General features: G+C 43.9%; 1 protein-coding gene across 1 annotated transcript in view; it reads left to right on the top strand.

Moving 5' to 3' along the window:
* Deptor (DEP domain containing MTOR interacting protein) overlaps positions 1-23,115 on the top strand; it is a 147,350-nt gene that overhangs the window by 30,435 nt on the left and 93,800 nt on the right. Inside the window, exon 2 of the mRNA XM_051159673.1 lies at positions 21,864-22,042. Coding sequence (XP_051015630.1) covers positions 21,864-22,042 — 179 coding nt within the window. The remainder of the gene's footprint in view (positions 1-21,863; positions 22,043-23,115) is intronic.

Here is a 23,115-nt window from a genome sequence, read left to right as displayed (position 1 = left end):
GATATTCCTGATAAAACCTTTGAAGGTTTAGGAAATGCTATTTTTAAGCCCAGAAAAGCCTTGTGTGTTTGATGGTATAGTTGTGCAACAAACAAGCCTGCAGCACTGTGGCAGCTTCGGTGTCTGCACTACGAAAGGAAAACTTAGCTAGTTGTAACCCTAGACAGGGTTTTACAGCATGCCTATTAGCACAAGCTTTCCTTTAAAATATGTTCTTCCGCGTTTGGAAGCCCAAAGGAAATGTTTGCTGCTCCGCGCTTCCACGCCTTGTGGTTTGTGGTCAATCTTCTCAGTACAAAATGTGCTGCAGACAGTCTGTTTTCTTTTGATCGTGTGAGGGAAGATTTTCCCCAGGAGACGCATCGGGGAGTCCACAAAAACAGAGATTCAAGAGGAGAAAGATTTGTGAAAGAAATCCAATTAACTTCCTTATTTTCTAGATCGGGGAAACTCGGTCCTGACTCGGGAAGAGGCCTCCCCGGTCCCAGTATCTAGACAGGAAGTGCACACTACAGTTAGGTGTCCCAGCCCCTCCTAGAAATGACTATGCCTGGCTTCGGGTGTTCCGGCCACACCTCTCCGTAGCTTTTCATGTAGGCTTTACCCAGTGTTCACCCTTTCCCTCTTGCAGCGCATGCTCCCCGCTTCTTCCTTTTAATTAACTAATTATCAAGTCTTTTGGTTTGTTTGTTTGAGGACAAGCGTCATTACATATCTTAGGTTGACCTCAGACTTGCTTTCCTCAACATCCTAAGCTGGGGTTACAGGCGTGAGTGCTCACTACTGCTTGTTAATCATTAGCAAGTAGGAGATGCCTTTGAAGGCAGGAACCCAACCTTAAACCTCACACTAAGCCCAACCCTGGAAGTCAAGTTCAAGTGTCAGCTTTGTGTGTGTGTGTGTGTGTGTGTGTGTGTGTGTGTGTATGTGTGTATGTGTGTGTGTGTGTGTGTTTACCAAGGTGTTTTCCTTAGATCCAGTGTCCCCAGCTGCTCGTGGAAGAAGCCAAGAACCTGGGAATATGAAGGCAGGGTGGGGTGGGCGTGTCTTTCACCACACCTTACCCGGCAGAGATTGCACCCAGCAGAGATCTGCCTGCTCAGCCTCCCTTGTGGCCCATTCCCTATCTCCTCTCATCTTTTCTGTTTGATTTCCATCCAGGTCTTTGCAAACCTTAACTAAATCAGCATCAGCAAACATCAGGAGGTACCTGTTAGAAATGGAAACACTGGGGCTCACCCTGACCTATTGGGTTAGCAGAGTAAGCCAGAGGCTGCCTTCCTTGTCTAAGCAAGCCTTGTTGATGGGTCCCAGGGACACCATCTTTGAGGATGGATGTTCTCCACTGAGCGTAATAATCTCAGCTGCAGATCACCTGGCATACATTAATTACATTAGACAATGTTTTACCTGTCTAATGACATTTTATAGTGGGTCTTTATATTCTCTGGTCGAAAATTGTCAGAGTCTGTTTAGTCCTGGGGAAGAGCTTCCCAGAACTAAGTAAGCCTCTGGTTGGTGGTTGGCTAGGTAGTTGATGAATGCAGCCTAGTTATCAGAAAGGACTTACGAGGCTCTCTGCAGTCCAAGCCAGCTTGGTCACCAGTGGGCCCGAGCACTAGCACAACAGCTCCTATTCCTGTCATGTTGCTGGGCAGCACGCTCGCTGGACCATCCTGTGAACAGACAGAAGGTCGAGGTTTCTATCTAAGCCAGGATAACATGGCAAATAACTCAAATTCACCAACTCTCCTCTTTCCCATCTATAGAAACTGAAGTGAGCGTCCAGGTGGTGGTGCACGCCTTTAATCCCAGCACTCAGGAGGCAGAGGCTGTGGATCTCTGTGAGTTCGAAGCCAGCCTGATCTGCACTGATGAGAAACCCTGTCTCAAAAAACCAAAGCAAAACAAAACAAAAATCTGACATGATTGAAAGCTTGACTAGTAGTTCTTTCCAGTTAATGGAACTGGACTTTAGTTATATGTCTGGGTGACGCTGTAAAAGTGGAGAGAGTGGTCACAGCACACCTCACGGGAAACCAGGTCTCAGCTTGTTGGGGAGTCACTGTGGGCTTCCTTATAGGAACCTCTGGATTTTAACCTGACATCCTGTCATTCATTCTAATATTTTAACAAAAGAGCAGCGAGGTCTCTTTAGGTTGTTAGCCCACCACAGTCATTCCTTGATTCAGGACTACATTTACTTTAAGAAGTCACAGAAATGTATATTTTAATGGGAGATTGATGATGCTTCTGGCAAAATCTGATGGTGGAACACATTATATAATAGCCAATAAGAGCCAATATTGGGCACTCCACACTGAATCCTTACAAACAACCCTATGTTGAATTAAAAAAAAAAAAAAATACAGATTTAAAAATTCAAGGTTTCGAGAAATCACATGCTTTGTTTAAAATCTCACAGTGAACAGTGGATACATCCTTGAGCGCTGGCTCTCTGTGGCTCCTTGGCCACTCCTATGATGAGTCAGTGGTGCAGCGAGCAGGAAGCTCATCTCCCATTTTTTGGCACAACTGAGACTCTCACTCAGTCCTACCTGGAAGCTGTGCTTTCTTTTCTTTTCCTCATTTGTTGTCAATCTGAATAGCACAATTCATTAAGCCACAGCAGGATCTTGGGGCCAGAGGTGAAGGAAAGAACAGCTTGTTCAGTAGTTTGAGAAGCACTATTGTAAAGTGTGAACCTGTGTCTGTGGGAGGAGGAGTTGGAGAGCATTCACCCCCTCCTGAGAAGGAAGGGGACGACAGGGACAGCAGACCCAGAATAGAGAGTATGGCTCTGGTCTTTACCAAGGAAAAGCAAGAGGCAGTTGGCATGGCAACCAGCATGGCCCCGTGAGTCATCCTGTATCTTTTGCAAGTTCCCCAAACCTTCCGGACTCATTTCTTCACCTGTAAGGCAATTAGAGGCCTCAGACTCCTGGCTGTGGTGTGGCAGATAGATAATGACCTGCTTTAAAAAAAAAAACAAAAAACAAAAAACCAGAGCTTCTTGGAAAGGTACTTTGCAAGCAGGAAGGGTGGTTTTCTGACTCATCAGAGGACTAGCTGGAGATTTGCTGTGATCTCTTTTTGCCTCTTTGTTTAGGAGACCTGTTGAGAAGAAACTCACGTGGAAGCTAAGTGAAAGATCACAGGTCTAATGTCCTGAGGAAGGGCTGATCCTTCGGCCCTTCTGTCTTGATCTTCCATTGTTCCTTATCTCTAGGACAACATGAGAGACTTAAAAGGCTCAGAGCCTTTATGCACATGCTGAAGCTCTGGATTTATGCCCTGCATTAACTGATACCGACACTCTCGAATGCTAGAACCCTCCAACCCATTTCCTGTCCTTACGTGTGTTGTTATCTTAATTAAAGAGCACTGGTTCAGTACCAGCCTAAGAATATACATGTTTTTTTGTAGGCTCCCCTGTGGGTCTCCTCTGTATTTATATTGGTATATATCTGTGTGGCTTATGAATGTTTTCATCTTCTGAGTGTGTTTGGCCACAAAATAGGCAGAATATTGGCAGGTCAACCCTGCACTTGATGGCTTGGAAAGCTCTCTTGCACAAAAATCAAACTAGCTAGACAGTAGTGGTACACACCTTCAACCTCAGGGCTCAGCAGAGGTAGGTGGATCTCTTGAGTTTGAAGCCATCCTGGTCTATAGAATGAGATCTAGGACAGCCAGGGCTACATGGGGGAGAGGGGGGGGGAAAAGCAGATCTAGATTCAAGTCTTTATTCTGTCCCTTATTTAAAACACAACTTATTTAAGTCTCCCCGCCCCCCTTCGCTCGCTCTCTCTCTCTCTCTCTCTCTCTCTCTCTCTCTCTCTCTCTCTCTCTCTCTCTCTCTCTCTCTCTCTCGTTTTCTTCCGTGTCTGCTGTCAATACAAAACACTGTTCTTATTATGAAGGAAATAAGAGACAATTTACCCTGAGGCAAATATGACCAACCACAGCCCAGGAACACACAAATTCAGGTTGCCCCAAACAACATGCTCCACTATGGAATCACTCAGATGAACTCTTGGCTGACAGAACAGAAGACAAACTCAATCAATCAATCAATCAATCAATCAAGGCATCTCTTGAAGACACTGGTGGGATGGGAGGTGGGGGAGTTGGAACAAGCCGGAGGACGCTGTGCGGCTCCAGGTGCTGCTGATGTTCTGAGCTTTCAGGCTGGTGGAAGCTAGTGGTTTCCTGATAATTTAGTTAATTAGTAGATTCCAGAGGCTTTACCTGGCAGTCAAAAGTTGTTAGATCAGATACAGGGGTGGGTAATAAAGGCCAATTAAAGAGACTAAGCTAGCCTAAGACAATTTTGGCCCTGGATCTGCAGCATTCCATCTCTTCACCATCACAAGTTCTAATCCACGAGACTGCAGCAGCATCGGCAAGGGTGGGCGAGAACTTCAATTCACAAGATCAAACGAGTGTGATGTTGTCTTCCTGATGTACAGGGACAGACATTTATTTTGTTGTTGTGTTCTGTGAGACAGGGCTGATCTGGAACTCACTATGTAACATAGGTGGCCTTGAGTTTTCAGCAATTCTGTCTTTGTCTCCTAAATGCCAGGATTACAGGTGTGAGCCACCATACATATCTAGTCAGAGGGATATTGTTGGGGTCATTTTTTTTTTTTTAAGATTTATTTATTTATTATTTATAGTCTTCTGCCTGCTTGTATACCTGCAGGCCAGAAGAGGGCACCAAATCACATTATAGATGGTTGTGAGCCACCATGTGGTTGCTGGGAATTGAACTCAGGACCTCTGGAAGAGCAGACAGTGCTCTTAACTGCTGAGCCATCTCTCCAGTTCCTGTTGGGGTCATTTTTGATGGTTCAAGGCCCCATGCAGATGCTAGATGTTACTGCTTTTATTTATGCAAATACTGTTTCATCATATAGCATATGGTATGCCAGGATCTGAGTGAAATGTTCTTTTTGTCCTGCATATACTTACAGTCTTAGAGCTTTGCTGTGGCATGTCATAGAGATGGCTGGACATCTGACACAGGCCTGTGGATGTTGTAGCTGGAGATTAAGAGTTCAAAAACATCCTTGGCCACAAAGCAACTTGAAGGCCAGTCTGGGCTACATGAGCCACTATCACAAAACAAAACAACAAAAAAATGGAGGGGGGGCGGAGGATTTGTTATGTATTGATATGACATGAGCCTTTCCCATAGACAAGCTTCAGGAAGAGAGAAGACAAAGTCTTGGTGGTTCCAAGGTAGGGAGAATTGGGGTGGCAGGGAACAAACCGTCAGTTAAAGGAACCAACTGTTGGTGAACAATTAGTTAAAGGAACTAATTATTGAGGAGAGACTGAGGAACTGAGGAGAAAAGAAATATTGAGGCCTCGGCATAAATTGTGGTCCAAAATGGAAAGGTCTTCTAGCCCAGGAGAACTTTCTTTTCCTTCTAATCTTCTATTCCTTCTTCTGTTCCTCCTGGGCCAAACCCAGTACTTTATTTAAAGTGAAGTTCAATTTTTTTTATTACAGATTACATCATGAATTTTTCATCTTTTACAATCAATAGAGCATTTAAAAATCAACAGAGCAAGAAAACAATCTAACAAAGAAATACAAACACTTCTGTATAACCTACAATGAAGCATACAACAAAAATCAATCAATATCCAAGCAATGGTCAGCATGACCTGATTATTATTTCTTAAACAATATTTGGGAAAGTTTAATCATAAATTTCCCCAGGCTAGGGCCATTGTGTTTACATGATTGTCATAGCAACATAGCTTGAAACTAAATGTCCTTAACACAGGAAAAACTTAAACTTATTTCCAATCTCAAACCAACAGGTATGCTATCCATCCTTATCCAAGCCTAGGCTAACTGCTAAAAGGCCCTCTGTTGTAAAATATCTGTAAATCACGACCTTCCAAGACCACCTTCTATTGCTCTCAAGTCAGATTCTAAAGAAATTTTGACTTATCATAAGAGCAAGTTTTACTTTTCTACAGCTAACAATATCTAGCCAGGTACTGTTATGTCAAAGTTCTAACTTTCTTTTCAAGCAGTTTCTGCCTGGCTGCTCACAATGGTCAGAGCCAAGATTCTCTAATTGTCTCAAGCCATTGGACAGATACCGTCTTTCAACATCCACTCTGGGAAAAAGTTTTCCAGTGTGAATTTCATTAGGGCTCATAGTAAAAGTGAGAAATAGAGAGAAAGACAAGTTTAGGAGAAAAAGCAGATTTCAAAGGAATTTTTAGGCTAAATTAGACCTGGACCATATATAATATTTAAGGGCAGTGATGATCAGCTGGAGATCTTTGGAACTTTGTCAAGTAAAGCCTCTATGACTTGTCCTCATGTCTCTGACAAGCGTTGGAAGGGTTCTTTTGAGAACTTTGATTCCACATTGTTCTTCATTCACAAAACTATTGTTTGCCACCTCTTGAGAAGGATTTTTCTGGTAGAACATTTGGTAAGACCATCTTTAAGGTGGTTCCTGAAGCTTTAGACACTATGTGGTCTGAGATCAGCTGTTTCTGCAGTCATATGCTTTCTGTTTACAGATCTATACATTTTTAATAATTTATTTTAATTATTTGTAAGCTAATATACATATATATGTGTGTGTGTGTATGTGTACACACACACACATATATATGTGGGTTATTACCACATGAGTGCAGATAAACGAAGACGTCAGAAGAGGGCAGTCAGATCCCCTGGAGCTATATAGATGGTTTGTAAGCCACCCTACATGGGTTCTGGGAACCAAAGTCTTGCTTGTCCTCTGTAAGAGCAGCATAGGAGTATTGTTCTTAACTGCTAAGGCATCTCGTTAGCCATCTTCTTCCTATTTTTATTCCTGTCTACATGCTCTGTTAATTTAATCAGTCTTGAAAAATCCAAACATTTTCTTTTTTCTCTTTCTTTCTTTCTTCTTTCTTTTCTTTCTTTCTTTCTTTCTTTCTTTCTTTCTCTCTTTCTCTCTTTTGTTTTTATTGAGACAGGGCTTCTCTGTGTAGCCTTGGCTATCCTGGGATCACTTTGTAGACCAGGATGGCCTCAAAATCACACTCCCACGCCCCCGACCCCCTGTCTCTCCCTCTCTGAGTGCTGCGATTACAGGCATGGGCCACCATGCCTGGCCAAACATTTTCTTGAAGTAAAGTTGTGTGAAATGTAAAGCCTTTAATGACAACACAGAGGCAGGTAATTCTCTGTCAGTTCAAGACCACGCTAAGTTCCAGAACAGCCTGGGCTACATAATAGAAAGACTCCATCTCAAAAAACAAACAAACTAATAAGAGGGGAGGAGGCCATGAGGGCAGGACTGGGAGGAGAGGAGGGAAGGGACTGGGATCAGGCTGTAAAGTGATTAAATTAATAAATAAGAGGAAACCATTTTTTAAAAACTTAATAATAAACAAAATTATGTAAAATGTGTACCATGACCTGTTTCACATAGAAATATGTTTATGAAGCTACATGTGTGTATACATATAGCAAAAATACATGAGCAACTAGAGAGATCAAGGTCTTTGGGAAAGTAGCACTCTAGGAAAATTCCAAACATTGCAGAGTAACTTCCCAAAATCTCATTCACCTGTCAGCCAGTTTCAACAATTCACTGATAGTTACCCATCTTCAATAATTATCCACTCATACCAACCTAGAAAGAGACTTTTCATTTTCATCTTATGCATTAAAATATTATATATACACATGTATGTATGTGTGTATATATGTACATATGTACACACACACACACACACACATATATATGAATGACCAGCCTGGTCTACATAGCAAGATCCAAGCCAGACATGACTATATGGTGAGACTTTGTCTCCCAACAAAGAAACAAACACCCCCAAAGCTTTATTTATAAAACAAATTCCAACATGGAAAGGAAATGCTGCGTGCTAAATGAAGTTTATATCTGGTTTTAGTCTCGTCCTTTTGGATTCAGACCCCCTCCGAGGATAGGTGATAAGGAATGACTTTCTCTAGATTCTCAGATCCCCTGGAACAGATTTTGGTCACACTGCACAGCATCTGGACCAGTCAGCAGATTTGCCTTAAACCACCCATTCCTGTGTTACCAGGCTCACTCTGGCTCCCTGTTTGTCTTTCCAAGGTGCTTGCTTAAACTGTTTACCTCAGTTGAGATTCATGACTCAGTTTTTACATAACAATCAGTGACTTCAACCCACCCCGTTCGTTCTCTGGGTTCCACAGGCTTCTGCAATCTCACAACGCTGTTTTTCTGAAAAACCTTTCCAACGTTTCTTATGAAATGGGCAGTGATTTTTGAAGGTATTATTAACACCCTGCCTTCGGTAATGTTTGTTCTCTCAGGACTTCGAGAGGGAGCTGTCTGATGCAATTTGGGCAGCTGGTTAGCCAGACAGAAATAGAAAAGTACAGAATCACCTTGAATTGAAAGCCTGTGAACCAGCTGTCTGAGATGAATGATGGGAAGGTGGTTTTATTTTATCTTTTTAAAATACCATGGTCAGTGGGATTGAACATTCATATAAAACAGAGGTATTTGCTCTCGGCGGCATATTGAAGCCAAGGGCTGTTGGACCTGGGCATCCCACAGGGCTGAGTGCACAGTTCGTCCTAATGGATTTTGTTATCATTGAGACTCATTGCTATCACTGGAACTGCAGTAGTCCACAAGCGGCATTCCCTTAGCGTCCACAATTGGATCAGAGGTCACGCACTGTGCTGCATGCTTTTCCAGGGGCACGAAAACCTTGTAAAAGAGCAGGAGCAAGGCTGCTCTCAGTGGGAACATATTCATCCGACAGGCGCCCTTGCAAGACTGCTCTTGGAAGAGCAAGGTTTTTGAGTTATTAAAGGAGGAGAGAGAGAGAGAATGGCTTGAGCATTGGAGGGGGGGGGGAGCCTCTGGTGAGTCACAGCATGATGGCTGTGTTATAATCCTAGGGGCTAAAGTAGAGTTCCGAATATTCCCAGCACAAAGCAGGCAGGCTTGTGGTTGGGAGGTGAGAGAGGAGCCTGGGTTAGGGACTGAAGCCTGCCTAGAGCCTAGCTTTGCAAGGTCTCAGATTCATGGGATCCAGGCTCACTCACACCCCTGCGGCTACCTACAGGGGATATCTTAGGTGATGTTCTCCCTGCACACCTCAAAAATCTATCAGCAAAGAGCTGAGCAAGCAGCGTAGGGTCCTGGGATTCCTACCCCTCCCCCCAGATCTTATTATTGAAAAAGTACACATGGCTTGGAAAGAAAACTGGGACGCTCTGAAGGATAGACCCACTCCAGACATACCTGTTTCTTCCCAGCTCTCATGCCCAGCCTCAGGCACACCATCTCTGTTTCTCTGTGCTGGTCAGCCTTTCTTTCTTTTTCTTTTTTTTTTTTTTTTTTTTTTTTGGTTTTTCGAGACAGGGTCTCTCTGTGTTGCCTTGGCTATCCTAAACTCACTTTGTAGACGAGGCTGGCCTTGAACTCACATTGGTCCACCAGCCTCTTCCTCCCAAGTGCTGGGATTAAAGGCGTGTGCCACCACGCCCGGCCAGCCTTTCTTTTCTTCTGAACCTGCCAGTCTCATTGCCTCGATGTCCTCTGGTTTTGCTAGCTCTGTTTTTGTTTGTTTGTTTCTGTTTTTTATTTTTGTTGTTGTTGTTTGATTGGTTGGTTGGTTTTTCGAGACAGGGTTTCTCTGTGTAGCCTTGGCTGTCCTGGACTCCCTTTGTAGACCAGGCTGGCCTTGAACTCACAGCGGTCCACCTGCCTCTGCCTCCGGAGTGCTGAGATTAAAGGCGTGCACCACCACCGCCCGGCCTCTGGTTTTGCTTTTTATTTTTTATTTTTTATTTTTTTATTTTTTTTGGTTTTTCAAGACAGGGTTTCTCTGTGTAGCCTTGGCCATCCTGGACTCACTTTGTAGACCAGGCTGGCCTCGAACTCACAGCAATCCGCCTGCCTCTGCCTCCCGAGTGCTGGGATTAAAGGCATGCGCCACTACGCCCGGCTGGTTTTGCTTTTTAGAGACAGCATATACAGCCTTAAACCCAGTACAAAGCTGAGGCTGGCCTGGAACACCTCATCTCCCTTCCCCCCTCCTCCCAAGTGCTGAATCACAGAGGTGCTCTACAGCAGCCAGTGTGGGCCTGGTAGTTTTAAGCCTTCGTTTCACGACTTCTAGGAACACCAAGGATGTATGAGGTATATGTGGGAAAACCGGGAACTATTCTGGACTTGCCTGTCCCAACCCCTTTTAACCAGAATACTTGGTGTTGCTCTCTGTTGATGTATTTCATGGCACAAAGACAGTCTAAGAACTGCAGGTGTGGTTTTATTTAGGGAAAAGGGCCATTTGGCTAGGTTCAGTTAATTCCGGCCAGGTGAGTGGGAAGGACCAAGTATTCGTGGCTTTTCTCTTGGCCTGCCCATGGAAGTATCTGAGGACTGTCATAGGTCAGGGGCTCTTTTTGCTCAGACCCTGTTCCAGGAAAGAGACATAGAGAAGAGACATGGCTTTTGAACCTTCCCGGATTTTAGGAAGGTTAGGAAGGCAGTATTAAATAGAAAATGGTGTTGGGCATGTACGCAAGCTGCAAGCTATATTCAGAGGTGTGGCTTTAAGCTGGGTGTGGTAGGCCACACCTTTGATCCCATCACTCATGAGGCACGGGCAGGCTGTTCTCTGTGTTTGAGGCCAGCCTAGTCTACATTAGAGGGTTCCAGGCCACCAGCGAGAGTTTCATAGTGAGACTCTTAAAAAAAAAAAAGGAAGAAAGAAAATATGAGTCTGAGCCAGCCAGGCATGGTGGTGCACACCTGTAATCCCAGCACTCAGGAAGGCAGAGGCAAGCTGATCTCTATGAGTTCGAGGCCAACCTGGTCTATAAAAACAAGTCCTAGATAGCCAAGGCTACACAGAGAAACCCTGTCTCTCAAACCACCACCACCACTACCACCCCCAACAAAAAGAGAAAGAAACAAGAGAAAACGTGGGCCTGGAGGATATAGCTGGTCGGCAGAGAACTTACTCGCCTAGCTTGCAAGGCGTGCTGGACTGAGACCCAGCACTGCATAAACAATGCCTGGTGACAAGGGCTGTAATACATGGCTGAAGAGCAAACTCAGGTTCAGCCTGGGATACATGAGACCCTGCCTCAACAGAATTGTAACAATATGAAGAAATGAGTATAGTTCAAGCCCAAGAGATGAAGGACTTTGAGGCTAGCCTGAGCTATAGACAAGACTTAGGATCAAAATATCAAGGGCTGTTCAATCCATTAGGTGCCAAATTGTGTTTTTCTTTCTTTCTTTCTTTTTCTTTTTCTTTCTTTTTTTTTGTTTGTTTGTTTGTTTGTTTTGTTTTTGTTTTGTTCTGTTTTGTTTTTCGAGACACGGTTTCTCTGTGTAGCCTTGGTTGGTCTGGACTCTCTTTGTAGACCAGGCTGGCCTTGAACTCAGAGATCCACCTCCTGAGTGCTGGGATTAAAGGAGTGCACTACTGCCCAGCTGGAAATTGTGTTTTTCATTACTTAGTCTTAGACATAGTAATCCTGTGTTGTATGTGAATGTCACGTCAAATACAGAGGGTGTGAACATTTAGATTCGGATCATGATGGCTAATAGCGTTGATATGATCCAGGTATTTCTATCTGTTTAAAAAGTAGTATGTGCCTCCCGCATGCACTAAATGTGTTGCTTGGCCAACAGGGGGCACTGTGAACAAAAGCTCTTGAAATGAAACCGTCTGCAGGTCCAGAGATTAATTCCCTTATTATCTTGGGCTAGTTCTAGGCCTCAGTAGAGCCATCTCTTGTCTGCCTCTGTGTTGGGTCTAGCATCTAGTGAATAATAGATAAAAAAAACAAGCAAACAAGCAAAACCTTTCAGAATCTATTAACTTCACTTCTACCAACCTAAAAGTTAAGAATGACATCAGATGACGTATTGGCCTATAGAAAAGATTCCCCATCTTTCTGTATCTGCCCTTCTGATGTCCCTTACAAAGTGTCTTTCTTCTTTAAAACTGTAGAAGCGTCATAAAACTGCTTTCGTATTGGAACATGAAATTTGGGGTAACTTAAATTTGTATTTCTGAGCCATAGTTATTAAAAATGGCTCCCAGATAAAGTATTTCTTGTTTCTCTGGGGTTGGAGGGAAAGAAGAGAAGGAGAAGGAAAAAGAAAAGGAAGAAGAAGGAAGGAAGAAAGGATCAAGGGCTAGGCAAACTACTTGCCTGGCAAAAAGAATAAAAAAATGAATTGATTTTATTTATTAAGACAAAGGAAGAAACGCTAGTTTCTCTCTCTCTCTCTCTCTCTCTCTCTCTCTCCTACTCTCACTCACTCATTCTTTTTTTTTTTTTCTTTTCTTGGTTTTTCGAGACCCGGTTTCTCTGTGTAGCCTTGGCTGTCTGAGACTCCCTTTGTAGACCAGGTTGGCCTCAAACTCACAGAGATCCTTCTGCCTCTGCCTCCTGAGTGCTGGGATTACAGGTGTGTAGCACCAAGCCTGGCTGGCTAGTTACTCTTAAAGTGGCCATAGAGCCATGCCTGGTGGCACAGGTTCCACCCTGAATCAGCCATAGTGACATGGATTTATGATCCCCACACTGCCAAAACCGAGGCCAGGAAATCTCTAGCTCAGTGCATACCTCCTAACAATGCTCTATGATACGACCCTACCTCAAAAGACAAAGATGTGGAAACAAGTTGTGGTGAGTGTGTGGGGGCGCGGGGTTGGGTTTTTATTTGTTTCTTTTTAAAACTCTAAGTCTATCATGTGTAGTGGCACATACCTGTAATCCTAGCATTTGAAGGGTTCGGTCTGAACCTGAGTCCCCTAGGTTCAGCATTAGCCTGGGCCACACAGTGAGACCCTATTTCAAAACAAAACCAGAAAGATTTAGATAAGCTGCGCATCCGTGTGTGGTGACTACATTTTGTGGCAGGAACACTTGCTCAGGTGAGCAGCCTCTCCTTTCTTGACATCATGCCTCTTTGTGGCGTTGCCTATTCCATTGGTCCACCACGCCCTCTCAGAATCCACTGTGCCAGGCACAATAACATGGTATGGTTGTAGAGTGAAGAGTTGTATCTCTTTATTGGAGTGTTTATTTTTTTTCTGGAATATTCCATTTTCGCTGCTCATTTTTTAGAATTCTGTTTCTGGTTATAAAAGAGAAGAGATGGTGGCAAAGATATTGAGAATTTGTTTGGGTTTGGGTTTTGTTTTTCACGACAGGGTTTCTCTGTGTGCCCTTGACTGTCCTGGACTTGCTTCGTAAGACCAGGCTGGCCTTGAACTCACAGAGATCCTCTTGCCTCTGTCTCCCTGAGTGCAGGAATTACAGGCACGCACCACCATGCCCAGCGGCATTGAGAAATTGTAACCCCTGGTAACATATCTAAAAATATCAACATTTATTTACCAAACCACGGGGCATACTTTCCCCCTCCTTCCACCCTTTCCCCACCATCTGCTTCCATTTTTAAATGTTTATTGGTATTAGTATGTGTGCAGAAGAGAGAACAAGCATCGAGAGCGTGTGTGTGTGTGTGTGTGTGTGTGTGTGCGCGTGTGTGTATATCTATGTATGCATATGCCACAGTACATGTGTAGATGACAATTTGGTAGAGTCACTTCTATCTCTCCACCCTTACCCGGTTCCCAAGATCAAACCCAGGTTGCCAGGCCCCTTTACCTTCTAAGCTATCTCAACAAACCTACCCTGTTCCCTCTGTTTTGTTTTGTGTTTGAGACAGTATTACTAGATACCCAAGGCTAGCATCGAATTCACAGTGTAGCCCAGGTCAGCTGTGAACCTGTAGCAATCCTCACTGCCAGCTTCCTGCATGAGCCACCTGTTCAAGCTACACCTGTGGTGTGTTGTTTCTTCTTTTTGCAGTGCTGGGAATTGAACCTAGGGCCTCAAGCATGGTAATCAAATGCTTACCACTGTATGACCGACTAGTCAACAGGCCCAGTCCGAACAGTTCTCCCTGCCCCCCTCCCCCACAAGCACTGGTGAGTGAGCCCAGGGCCTTACATTTGCTTAGGTAAGCTCTTAAGCTCTTTACTGAATTGCATACAGCCCCAGTTGCTGTTTTCTTAAACTAGACGCATGCCAGCCTCTGGAGGGACACCAGGCCAGAGGGGCTGGTGTGTCACACTGCTCCCCACTGTGCAGAATGAGTCAGTAGCAAAGAAGAAGTTGGCATTAGCACCGAGCTCAGGGGTCACAGAAGGATAGTAAATGAAGCTTTCTTCTTCTATAGTATTTCAAGATAAACACTACCTAATATATATATATATATATATATATTTATTTATTTATTTTCTGTTTTTAATTTGGAAAGTATACAAGAGTTGAAACTCCTCTCTTGGCTCCTTACATATTCCTCCTCTGCCGAATTATGTGGCATTTTGTTCCACATTTAAATTTCTAAATAAATTGGCCTTCATTATTCTTGGATTCCTGACAGACAGCATGTCTAAGAATTAGTGTTTTGCATGCTGCCACTCTCAGCGTGTTCAACAAATGACTCAGTGCTATTGTCACCGAATTAATTAGCAGGATCCCTGTGAAGATGTCAGCGTTCTTGGGTGAACTAACTTGATATGATTAGGGCTCAGTATTTTTCTTGAAAACTGTAACTGCACGCAGGTACCATTTGCAGTTTTGGGATTATTTAGGGAGTCGTGAGGACCAATGCCTACAAAGCAGTTATAACGGGTGCCTAGCACGTAGGAGACTCTCCAGCAGCAGTAATTTTACAATCTTATGATTTATGGATTGTTTTGCAGGGAGTGTGCCATGGAGTCTGGAGAGTCCATACTTTAGAGTTAGTTCTCTCTCTGCCATGGGTTCCAGGGATGGACCTCAGGTTGTTGTGGTTACACACTAAGGCTTTTACCTGCTAAGCCATCTTGCTGGCCCTTTTGTATTTTTATTTTTTTGTTTGTTTGCTTGGCTAGTTTTTCAAGACAGGGTTTCTCTGTATAGCCTTGGCTGTCCTGGACTCCCTTTGTAGACCAGGCTGGCCTCGAACTTATAGTGATCTACCTGCCTCTGCTTCCCAGGTGCTGGGATTAAAGGCATGTGCCACCATGCCCAGTTGGCCCTTTTGTTTTTGATTGTTGTTAACAGTTCACTATATGTTAGGAAAATTCTAGTTTTTGAATTCTGTTTTCTTTCAGGTTGGCTTTTTCTGCCTTTCTCCTTCCTTCTTTTCTATCTTTAGTATGAGTGTGTTATTGTTGTTATTATTTTGTTTTGGAATTTCCCATAACCTTCCCCTTTATGTTTACATGTAACATGGGTGTCTCTATCAATACCTCAAGCTTATTTTTAGAGGGATGGGCCATGGTCATCTTGGCAGGAAGCTGACTAATATGGTACTGGAGCAGTAGCTGAGAACTTTACATCCTCCTTGGCAGGTGACAGGTAGAGAGAGAGAGCTTGGGCCTAGTGTGGGCTTTTGAAACCCCAAAGCCAACCCCTAGTAAGATAGATACCTCCTCCACCAAGGCAATGCCTCCTAATCCTTCCCAAACTGTTCTACTCCCGGGGTGGGGGGCTGGGAGGGCTGGGAGGGCTGGGGGGTCTGGGGGTGGGAGGTGGGGGGCGATGACTAAGAATTCCCATGCATAAGCCTATAGTGGGCGATCCTCATTCAAACCACCACAGCAAGGTATCTCCTGGGCTAAAATTGGTAGCTGATTATTTCCTTCACTTTTTGCTAGTATAAGGGCCAAGGTAACTGGAAGGAGTCTTGCCTCTGTGCCTTTGCCCATCTTCTCTTCCTAGGATTGTTTTTCTAGGCAGAGATGGTCCCACACGGCAACAAAGCTTCTGGGCTTCCATGTGCTGAGAGCCTGCTCTTGTGACCTCATCACTGCAGAATCTCTGCGTATTTCCTTGGCTGGTACTGACAGCAGTAGACTTCAGGGTTCAGTGGGCACCTCTCAAGGGTTCTGGGTTCTTGTGTCCCAGATCAAAAACTTAAACAGAGACATGTGGAAGGCAGAAGAAGAGGGGATATGGTATATGTTTAAAATAATAGATGTTTGAAGAAGGAAGTGAATACGAATGGGAGGAAAGCAGAAACTCAAATGCTCTGGGCACGAAGAATTGGAGACTTCATGTTACATAGGGAGGTTTGTGGGGGTCACTGGCATAGTGTAGGTTTTCTCCTGCATGCATGACTACATGGAGCTCAACCAATAGCTTTGTTCCCTGGTTGTTTGTCTCATCAGCATCTTTTTTTTTTTTTTTTTTTTTTTTTTTTTTTTTTTTTTATGTGCATTTGTGTTTTGCCTGCATGTATCTTGTGCAGAGGGGTTGGATCTTGAAGTCACAGACAGTTGTGAGCTGCCATGTGGTTGCTGGGAATTGAACTCAGGCACTCTGGAAGAGCAGTCAGTGCTCTTAACCACTAAGCCATCTCTCCAGCCCTCTCATCAGCATCTTAAATACCCACCCAGGGGTATAGGTTGTAGTACTGGGAGTCATGTGTCACTTTGGACACTGGAGTGTCTCTGTACTGGCTGCAATGGCTCCCACCAGTTCTAGCAATCTGGGCCACTGGGGTGCCATCTTTCCTCATGGTCATCAGTTTTTTCTCATAGCCTACTTCTGAAGCCTCACTGTAAGGCGCTCTGGACCTCAGTCTCATCCCTATTCTCCAGCCCTGCAACTTAAGAAACATTTAAGCATGCTTGCCTGTAATTTCAACATTCCAGAAGAATGAGAACAGAGAAGCTTATGTTTGAGTCTAGCCTGGGCTACATACTGAGATCCTATGTCAAAGAGCAGCATACACATATGCACACACATGTACGCACACACTCACATATGCATGCACACACTCACACATGTAGTTAGTTTTTAACCTTTTTTCTTGTTTGGCCACTTTGAGCCAAATTTGTTATCTGTTTTACATCTGTCTCTTTAAGAAAAATTGTAATTACATGTGTGTTTGGTGTGTGTGTTCATGTGTGTGTCTGCACATTCTTCGGTGCACATGTGGAAATCAGAGGGCAACCTTGTGAAGCTAGTTCTTTCCTTCCACTCTTACATGGGTTTGAGGGACCAAACTCAGGTCTTCAGGCTTTCACGATAAGTGCCTTTCCTTGCTGAGCATCTCAAGAGTCCCATTTTCATCATTTGGCTCAATATTGAGACCTGGGGATTTTGTACTCCGGTTTCATAATCTTTACAGTTTGTATTTCTCACCTGGTCCTTGGTCAGCAAGCCTAGGGTTTGACTTCAACCATGTGGGCCAACATTCTCCCTGGAAAAAGCAAATAAACACAGTGAGTCAGGTGTTTTCAACCAAATTACGGAAGTAGTTTTCCCTGGAGGGGTAAGAACTCAGATTGCCCACTCATATCAATGTAGATCCCCTTCTTCTCCCCATAAAATATTAATCCTAATATACTTTCATGTTGAATAAAACATATCCCCAATTGGATTGCCAGATAGAGGTAGAGTACTCAGTAAAATGTGAATTGCGGAAATAAGGAGTAATTGTTCTTTGGTATAAGTAAGTTTTACGCAGTATTTGGGCTATGCTTATAATAAAAGAATTATCTGTTGTGTCTCTGAAGCTCAAATTTAGTTGGGTTTCCTAACTTTTTCCTTCTCTAGTCTGTGTGTGTGTGTGTGTGTGTGTGTGTGTGTGTGTGTGTTGTGTTGTTGTTGTTGCTGCTGCTGCAGCTGAAACAGGGTCTTAAATCTGCCTAGCCTTCAACTTACAATTTGACCCCAATGAACTACTACTGCCTCTACTCTTCATACCCACATTCCTCTTCTTCAATCAGACAATCCTGCTTGTCACTGTCATCTTATGGGCATCTTCTAGTCCTATTAGATGATGCCTCTTAAGAATATTTTCCTCCTGTCACTGGCATCTTCATCTCTCTTACTAGTAGATTCCTCACTTTGTCCTTTCATTGGTGAGCCCTGTAGCACATTTTTACTCTTAGGCTTTAGGCAGTTATAAATGGCTGAATGTCCTGATTAAGTATCAACATTTAACGTCAGTTATTTATTTGCACGCAAAACAGTCTTTGAGTGATGAACATAGATGTCAAGAATTCCATACCACAGACTATTACATAGAGAAACCCTGTCTCAAAAAACAGACGGGCTGGAGAGATGGCTCAGAGATTAAGAACACTGTCTGGTCGTCCAGAGGTCCTGAGTTCAATTCCCAGCAACCACATGGTGGCTCACAACCATCTATAATGTCATCTGATGCTGTCTTCTGTCATGGAGTCATACATGCAAATAGAGTGCTTATATACACAAATAAATAAATAAAGTTCAATGCCTCAAACACTCATTTTCCTTATTCATAGAGGTTCATGTTGGGCTTCTGCCAAGACTTCTTTTCATAGATTTCCTTTTTTCAATGATTTATTTTATTTATAATTGTGTGTATATGTGAGGGAGGTAGCAATGTGACATGTGAGCACAGGTTCCAATGGAGTCCAGATGAGATTGGCAGATCCCTACAGAAGGCGGTACAATGGTTGTGAACCACCCAACACAGGCCCTCTGCAAAAGCAATGCTCACTCTTCATCGCTGAGGCATCTTTCCATCCCCTGAATTCTTCATTAGCATTTTTATACTAGCTGGATTGGCAGGTCATAGCAGAATAGAAACAGCCGGTTTAGGGAACAATTTGAGTTTTGGAACAAAGGCAATGAGTGAATAGATGTGTCGACAAAATAGCCAGGCTACGTGTTAAGACTCCATCTCAAAAATCCAGTGAAGTCCCAACCGTGATAACAATGTTGGCAACAGAGTAGACTGAGGAGAAAGGGAACTGGGAAGCAAACTCTTGGTCTTGGAGCTCTGGGCCCACTCACCGTGCTCGGGACACACAGCTCTGGCTGCTGATGGGTTCTCTGGAGGCACAAAAGTGGTAACATTCAGTGTCCTAGAGCCACTGCATCATCCAGTGGGAGGGAGATATTATAGGACCATTTTGGTAATAGAAATAGACACCTAATAAACCTCATCAAAAGACAGGGGACATAGTAGTGGCTCATTTTACTAACTACATGTTCTCAGGATTCATGAAGTGTTGATTTTAGGTACTCAAGCCATATTATTGGAAAGATTTCTCCTTGATATTGTTTCTTTGTGTTTTAGAGATAAGTTCTTTCTGTAACCTAGGCTGACCTCATGTTTGCAATTCTCCTGCCTCCAGTACCCAGAGTGTTGAAGTGACAAGCATATTCTATCATGTCTGGCAGAACTTTTCCCTTGATCTTTTTTTTTTTTTTTTAATATTATGGCTGCTTTGTTCTGTGTTTAAAGTTCTTCTCAGGCATGCATGTCTTTATCGTGGATGGCCAGTAGCTGTAAGTGCAAATATCTGTTTTCCTTGTTTGAGACAGGATCTTGTGATGCACCCTGTGCTTCCAGCAGTTGATGGGTGCTGCAGATTTCAGGCATGCATCACCACACATATTTGAGATATCTAATGTAAAGCCTAGTCACAACCAGGACTTACAGAAAAAGCTTCGGGTTTGCCTTGTCTAAATTACATGCTCATTCACGAACCAAGCGTAGAGCCCGAGAAATAAATAGCATGCTATCATTGGTGAAGCCTGGATTGCATGCTGCGGCTGAGCCCAATCACATATGAGCTGCTAGAATTGGTAGTGGATGATGGGTGGTTTTCCCAAGGGAAGTCAAAGGGGCGGGGGGTGGGGGGGTACCGGTTAGAAGAAGATAGATCAAGCAGGAATTTCAACATCCACCATAAAGAAACCACATGGTCACTCAGTTGTTCAAAGCCCTTCATTTACATGTGAGAAAACTGAGGTTCCAGATACATGGATGGCTTTTAGATCAGGTCATTTAACACGTGTGAAAAATGTTAGGCATAACAGTAGGCCTGGACTAGAAACTCACTTGGACTCATTGTCTTTCTTCTGTATGGTTCCCACCTCTTGGGACTGTCCTTACTCCCTATATTGCCTAGGCTCCTGCAGAGCCTGGGTCCTTGGGTCCATCTTTCTCTGGGCCACTCCAGGGTCTTGAAGTCTTCAGTCTCCAGTGGCTGTGTTAGTTCCCTCAGCCTGCATGTATATAGCAAAGCACACTGTGTGGTTTAGAATTTTATCTCAGTCCTAGAAATCCAAGCTCAAGGTGCATTGTCATCCCCCCAAGGGAGGCATCCTTGGTGTGCAGACAGTGACTCCCTGTATCTTCATAGGCCTATGGACTAACTTCCTGGTATAGTGAATTAGGGCCCACTCTCCAGCCCCTTGCATTTGCTAGGTACGTTTGCTGCCTCTGACTTCCGCTCCCAATTCTTAATTCCATCTTTAGAAACCCATTCCCCAAATAGAGTCACAGAATACTTGCAATTAAAAAGTCAACCAAGGAGGAGAACACAGTTTGGTCTGTGCTAGTGGGATAGCAAAGATTTCATTTGAGTATGCTCCCCACTTGGGATGACTTTTGAGATATCAAAACCCATTCAAGGTGGGTATGGCAATGCATGCTGTAATCTTAGCTCTTGTAGGGTAGAGGCACAGACTTCCCACTGAATACCACACCCCCAGCCCTTCAGTCTCTTTCTTTAGAACTGTCCCTATTGTGGGGGGGGGGCCAGGTGTTCTGCTCTGCCTGATTTCTGCTTGGTACACCCACCCCTAAAACTCAGCCTGGCCAACGACAGAAATTCTGTCAAACTCCACACTCTGGAGATGTGGGATGGGGGTTGGGAAGCCCTGTCAATTGCCAGAGTCATATAATCCTTTATGAGTCATTCCCGCGTCCCAAGACTGTTTAGCACTATTCAGAATGTGCACTGGGAAGCATAGAAATCAGGTGAGTGGATTGTATTAGGTGACCTTGTGGGTCACCAATTCAGATCCTTCATTTGAGAAATAAAAAGGAAATGCAAGCATGATTTAAAAAAATAAAAAATAAAAAATAAATGACAGAAACCTTAAAGAAAACGTGGGTACATAATTCTTTTGTGAGGTCATTGAAGCAGAGCGGCAGGCTCCCAGGAAGCCTTTTCCTCTATACTAATTTACCAGCCTGGAAGTAAGCCGTATTCCCCCCCCACCCCCCCGCCCCAACACGTTTAATTGATTTCTTCTTGACTTTTCATTTTTCCACCTCTAGCTGGAGGCAGCGGGATGAACTCAGGGGCAGCAGGCCTAGGAGCTCAATTTCAGGACTTGTTAGCCGTGTGGGTTTAGACAAGTCATTAACTTGTAGGACCTCAGTCTCTGCTGTAAAAGGAACGAGGGCACTGCTAATTTCTGCTGGGCTGTTGTGAGCATCGCCTGAGTTAATCACTGTCAAAGGGCTCAGATCAACGTTTGGAAGCTAGTAAGCCTCACACACCAAGATCAGCCATTGTAAATTAGGTGCCCGTGTTGTGAGAGGAGGTGTGAAGGTGAGGAATCAAGGTCATCCTTGGCTGCACATCAAGTTTGAGACCAGTCTGGGCTGCATGAGACCCTGTCTCAAAAACCGACCAACAAACAAGAACGTAGCTATGGTCCATACTGGAGGGGAAAGAAAAAATGCCCCCAGTGGCAAGGGTGTTTGTATTTTTTTGATGCGTGCTTCTCATGCCTAAAAGTCCCTCGCAGGTGGGACAAGGACGTGCGTGAGTCCTTGTCATAGGAATGAGTGAAAGAATGCACACATGTCATATGAATATGTGACTGCACATGTGGAGGATGGCTAGTGAGCTGTGATGAAGAGAGAGGGTTCTGACTGGGTGGGAAACCCCCATCTGGTTCGTTTCCTTCTGCATGAGAATGCTTGATTTGGGTAACCCCTGGCACTATCAACCCTTCCTCAAGTTCTCTTTCATCTTTTCAGGCTGAGGCTCCATGAAGAAAAGGTTATTAAAGATAGACGGCACCATCTCAAAACCTACCCAAACTGCTTTGTGGCAAAAGAGCTGATTGACTGGCTCATTGAACACAAGGAGGCCTCTGACCGGGAGACAGCAATAAAGCTCATGCAGAAATTAGCTGACCGGGGCATCATTCATCATGGTGAGTTAGGCGGCCTCATCAAGATGTCTGGAGAGGAAGTGAAGACCATACCTTCTAGAAGAATGTACCCGTTAAGAGGCAAGAGGCAGGAGTGATGACTCATGCTGGCACATGCAGAGTTGCGAGGGTCATCCCTGGCTAAATAATGAGTTTGGGGCCAGTCTGGCCCATGGGAGACCCCCATCTCTACAAAATCAAATGCTCAGTAGTAAACTAACAAACCTTTTACTTCAAATTATCTAAATGGTACCTCTTCCCAAATTGCATCCTTCCTCCAAGAGCTACTTGGGTTATTTTCATATGCTTTTCTAGACAGAGTGTCATTCTTTTTTTTTTTTTTTTTTTTTTTTTAGATTTATCTATTGATTTATTTATTTATTTATTTATTTATTTATTTATTACATGTACACCTGAACACCAGATCTCGTTATAGATGGTTGTGAGCCACCATATGGTTGCTGGGAATTGAACTCAGGACCTCTGGAAGAGCAGACAGTGCTCTTAACCACTGAGCCATCTCTCCAGCCCCAGAGTGTCATTCTTAAGCCTTCATATGGATGTACAGTTACTCTTTGCAACTTGACCAGCATGCTGTGCGTTAAATTCAGCAATGTTGAAAGTCTATTTCTCTAAAATTAATTTTCTTTTATCTTTTGTGTAACAGAGCCTTGGCTGTCCTAGACTGACTTTGTAGACCAGGCTGGCCTCAAACTCACAGATATTTATGTTAGCAGGCAAAGCGCTTTCCACATGATATCTCACAAATGTGTGTCATTGTGTTTTGTTATCATGCATGCCCCCCCCCCCAACACTGTTCATACCTGCTTCCACTCCATCCTTAGCTGACTCTCATCCCTTTCGGAGTTGGTTGCTCTATCTACCTAGCACATGTATTCATGATCCTCTCTATTTGCTGCATCCCTTAAGATCTTTCCCCTGATCTCAAAATCCATACTCCTGGCTGTTCATTTTGCTGTGGTATATGCATAGGATGCTGTCTATGCATGCTGTTATGTGTGGTACAGTGCGCCATGTGTAGGCCACTGTAGCCTTCTCTATTCAGTTAAGGGACA

This window comes from Acomys russatus, chromosome 17, assembly GCF_903995435.1.
Source record: "Acomys russatus chromosome 17, mAcoRus1.1, whole genome shotgun sequence".
NCBI lineage: Eukaryota > Metazoa > Chordata > Mammalia > Rodentia > Muridae > Acomys > Acomys russatus.
This window is presented reverse-complemented; position numbering and strand designations above follow the sequence as displayed.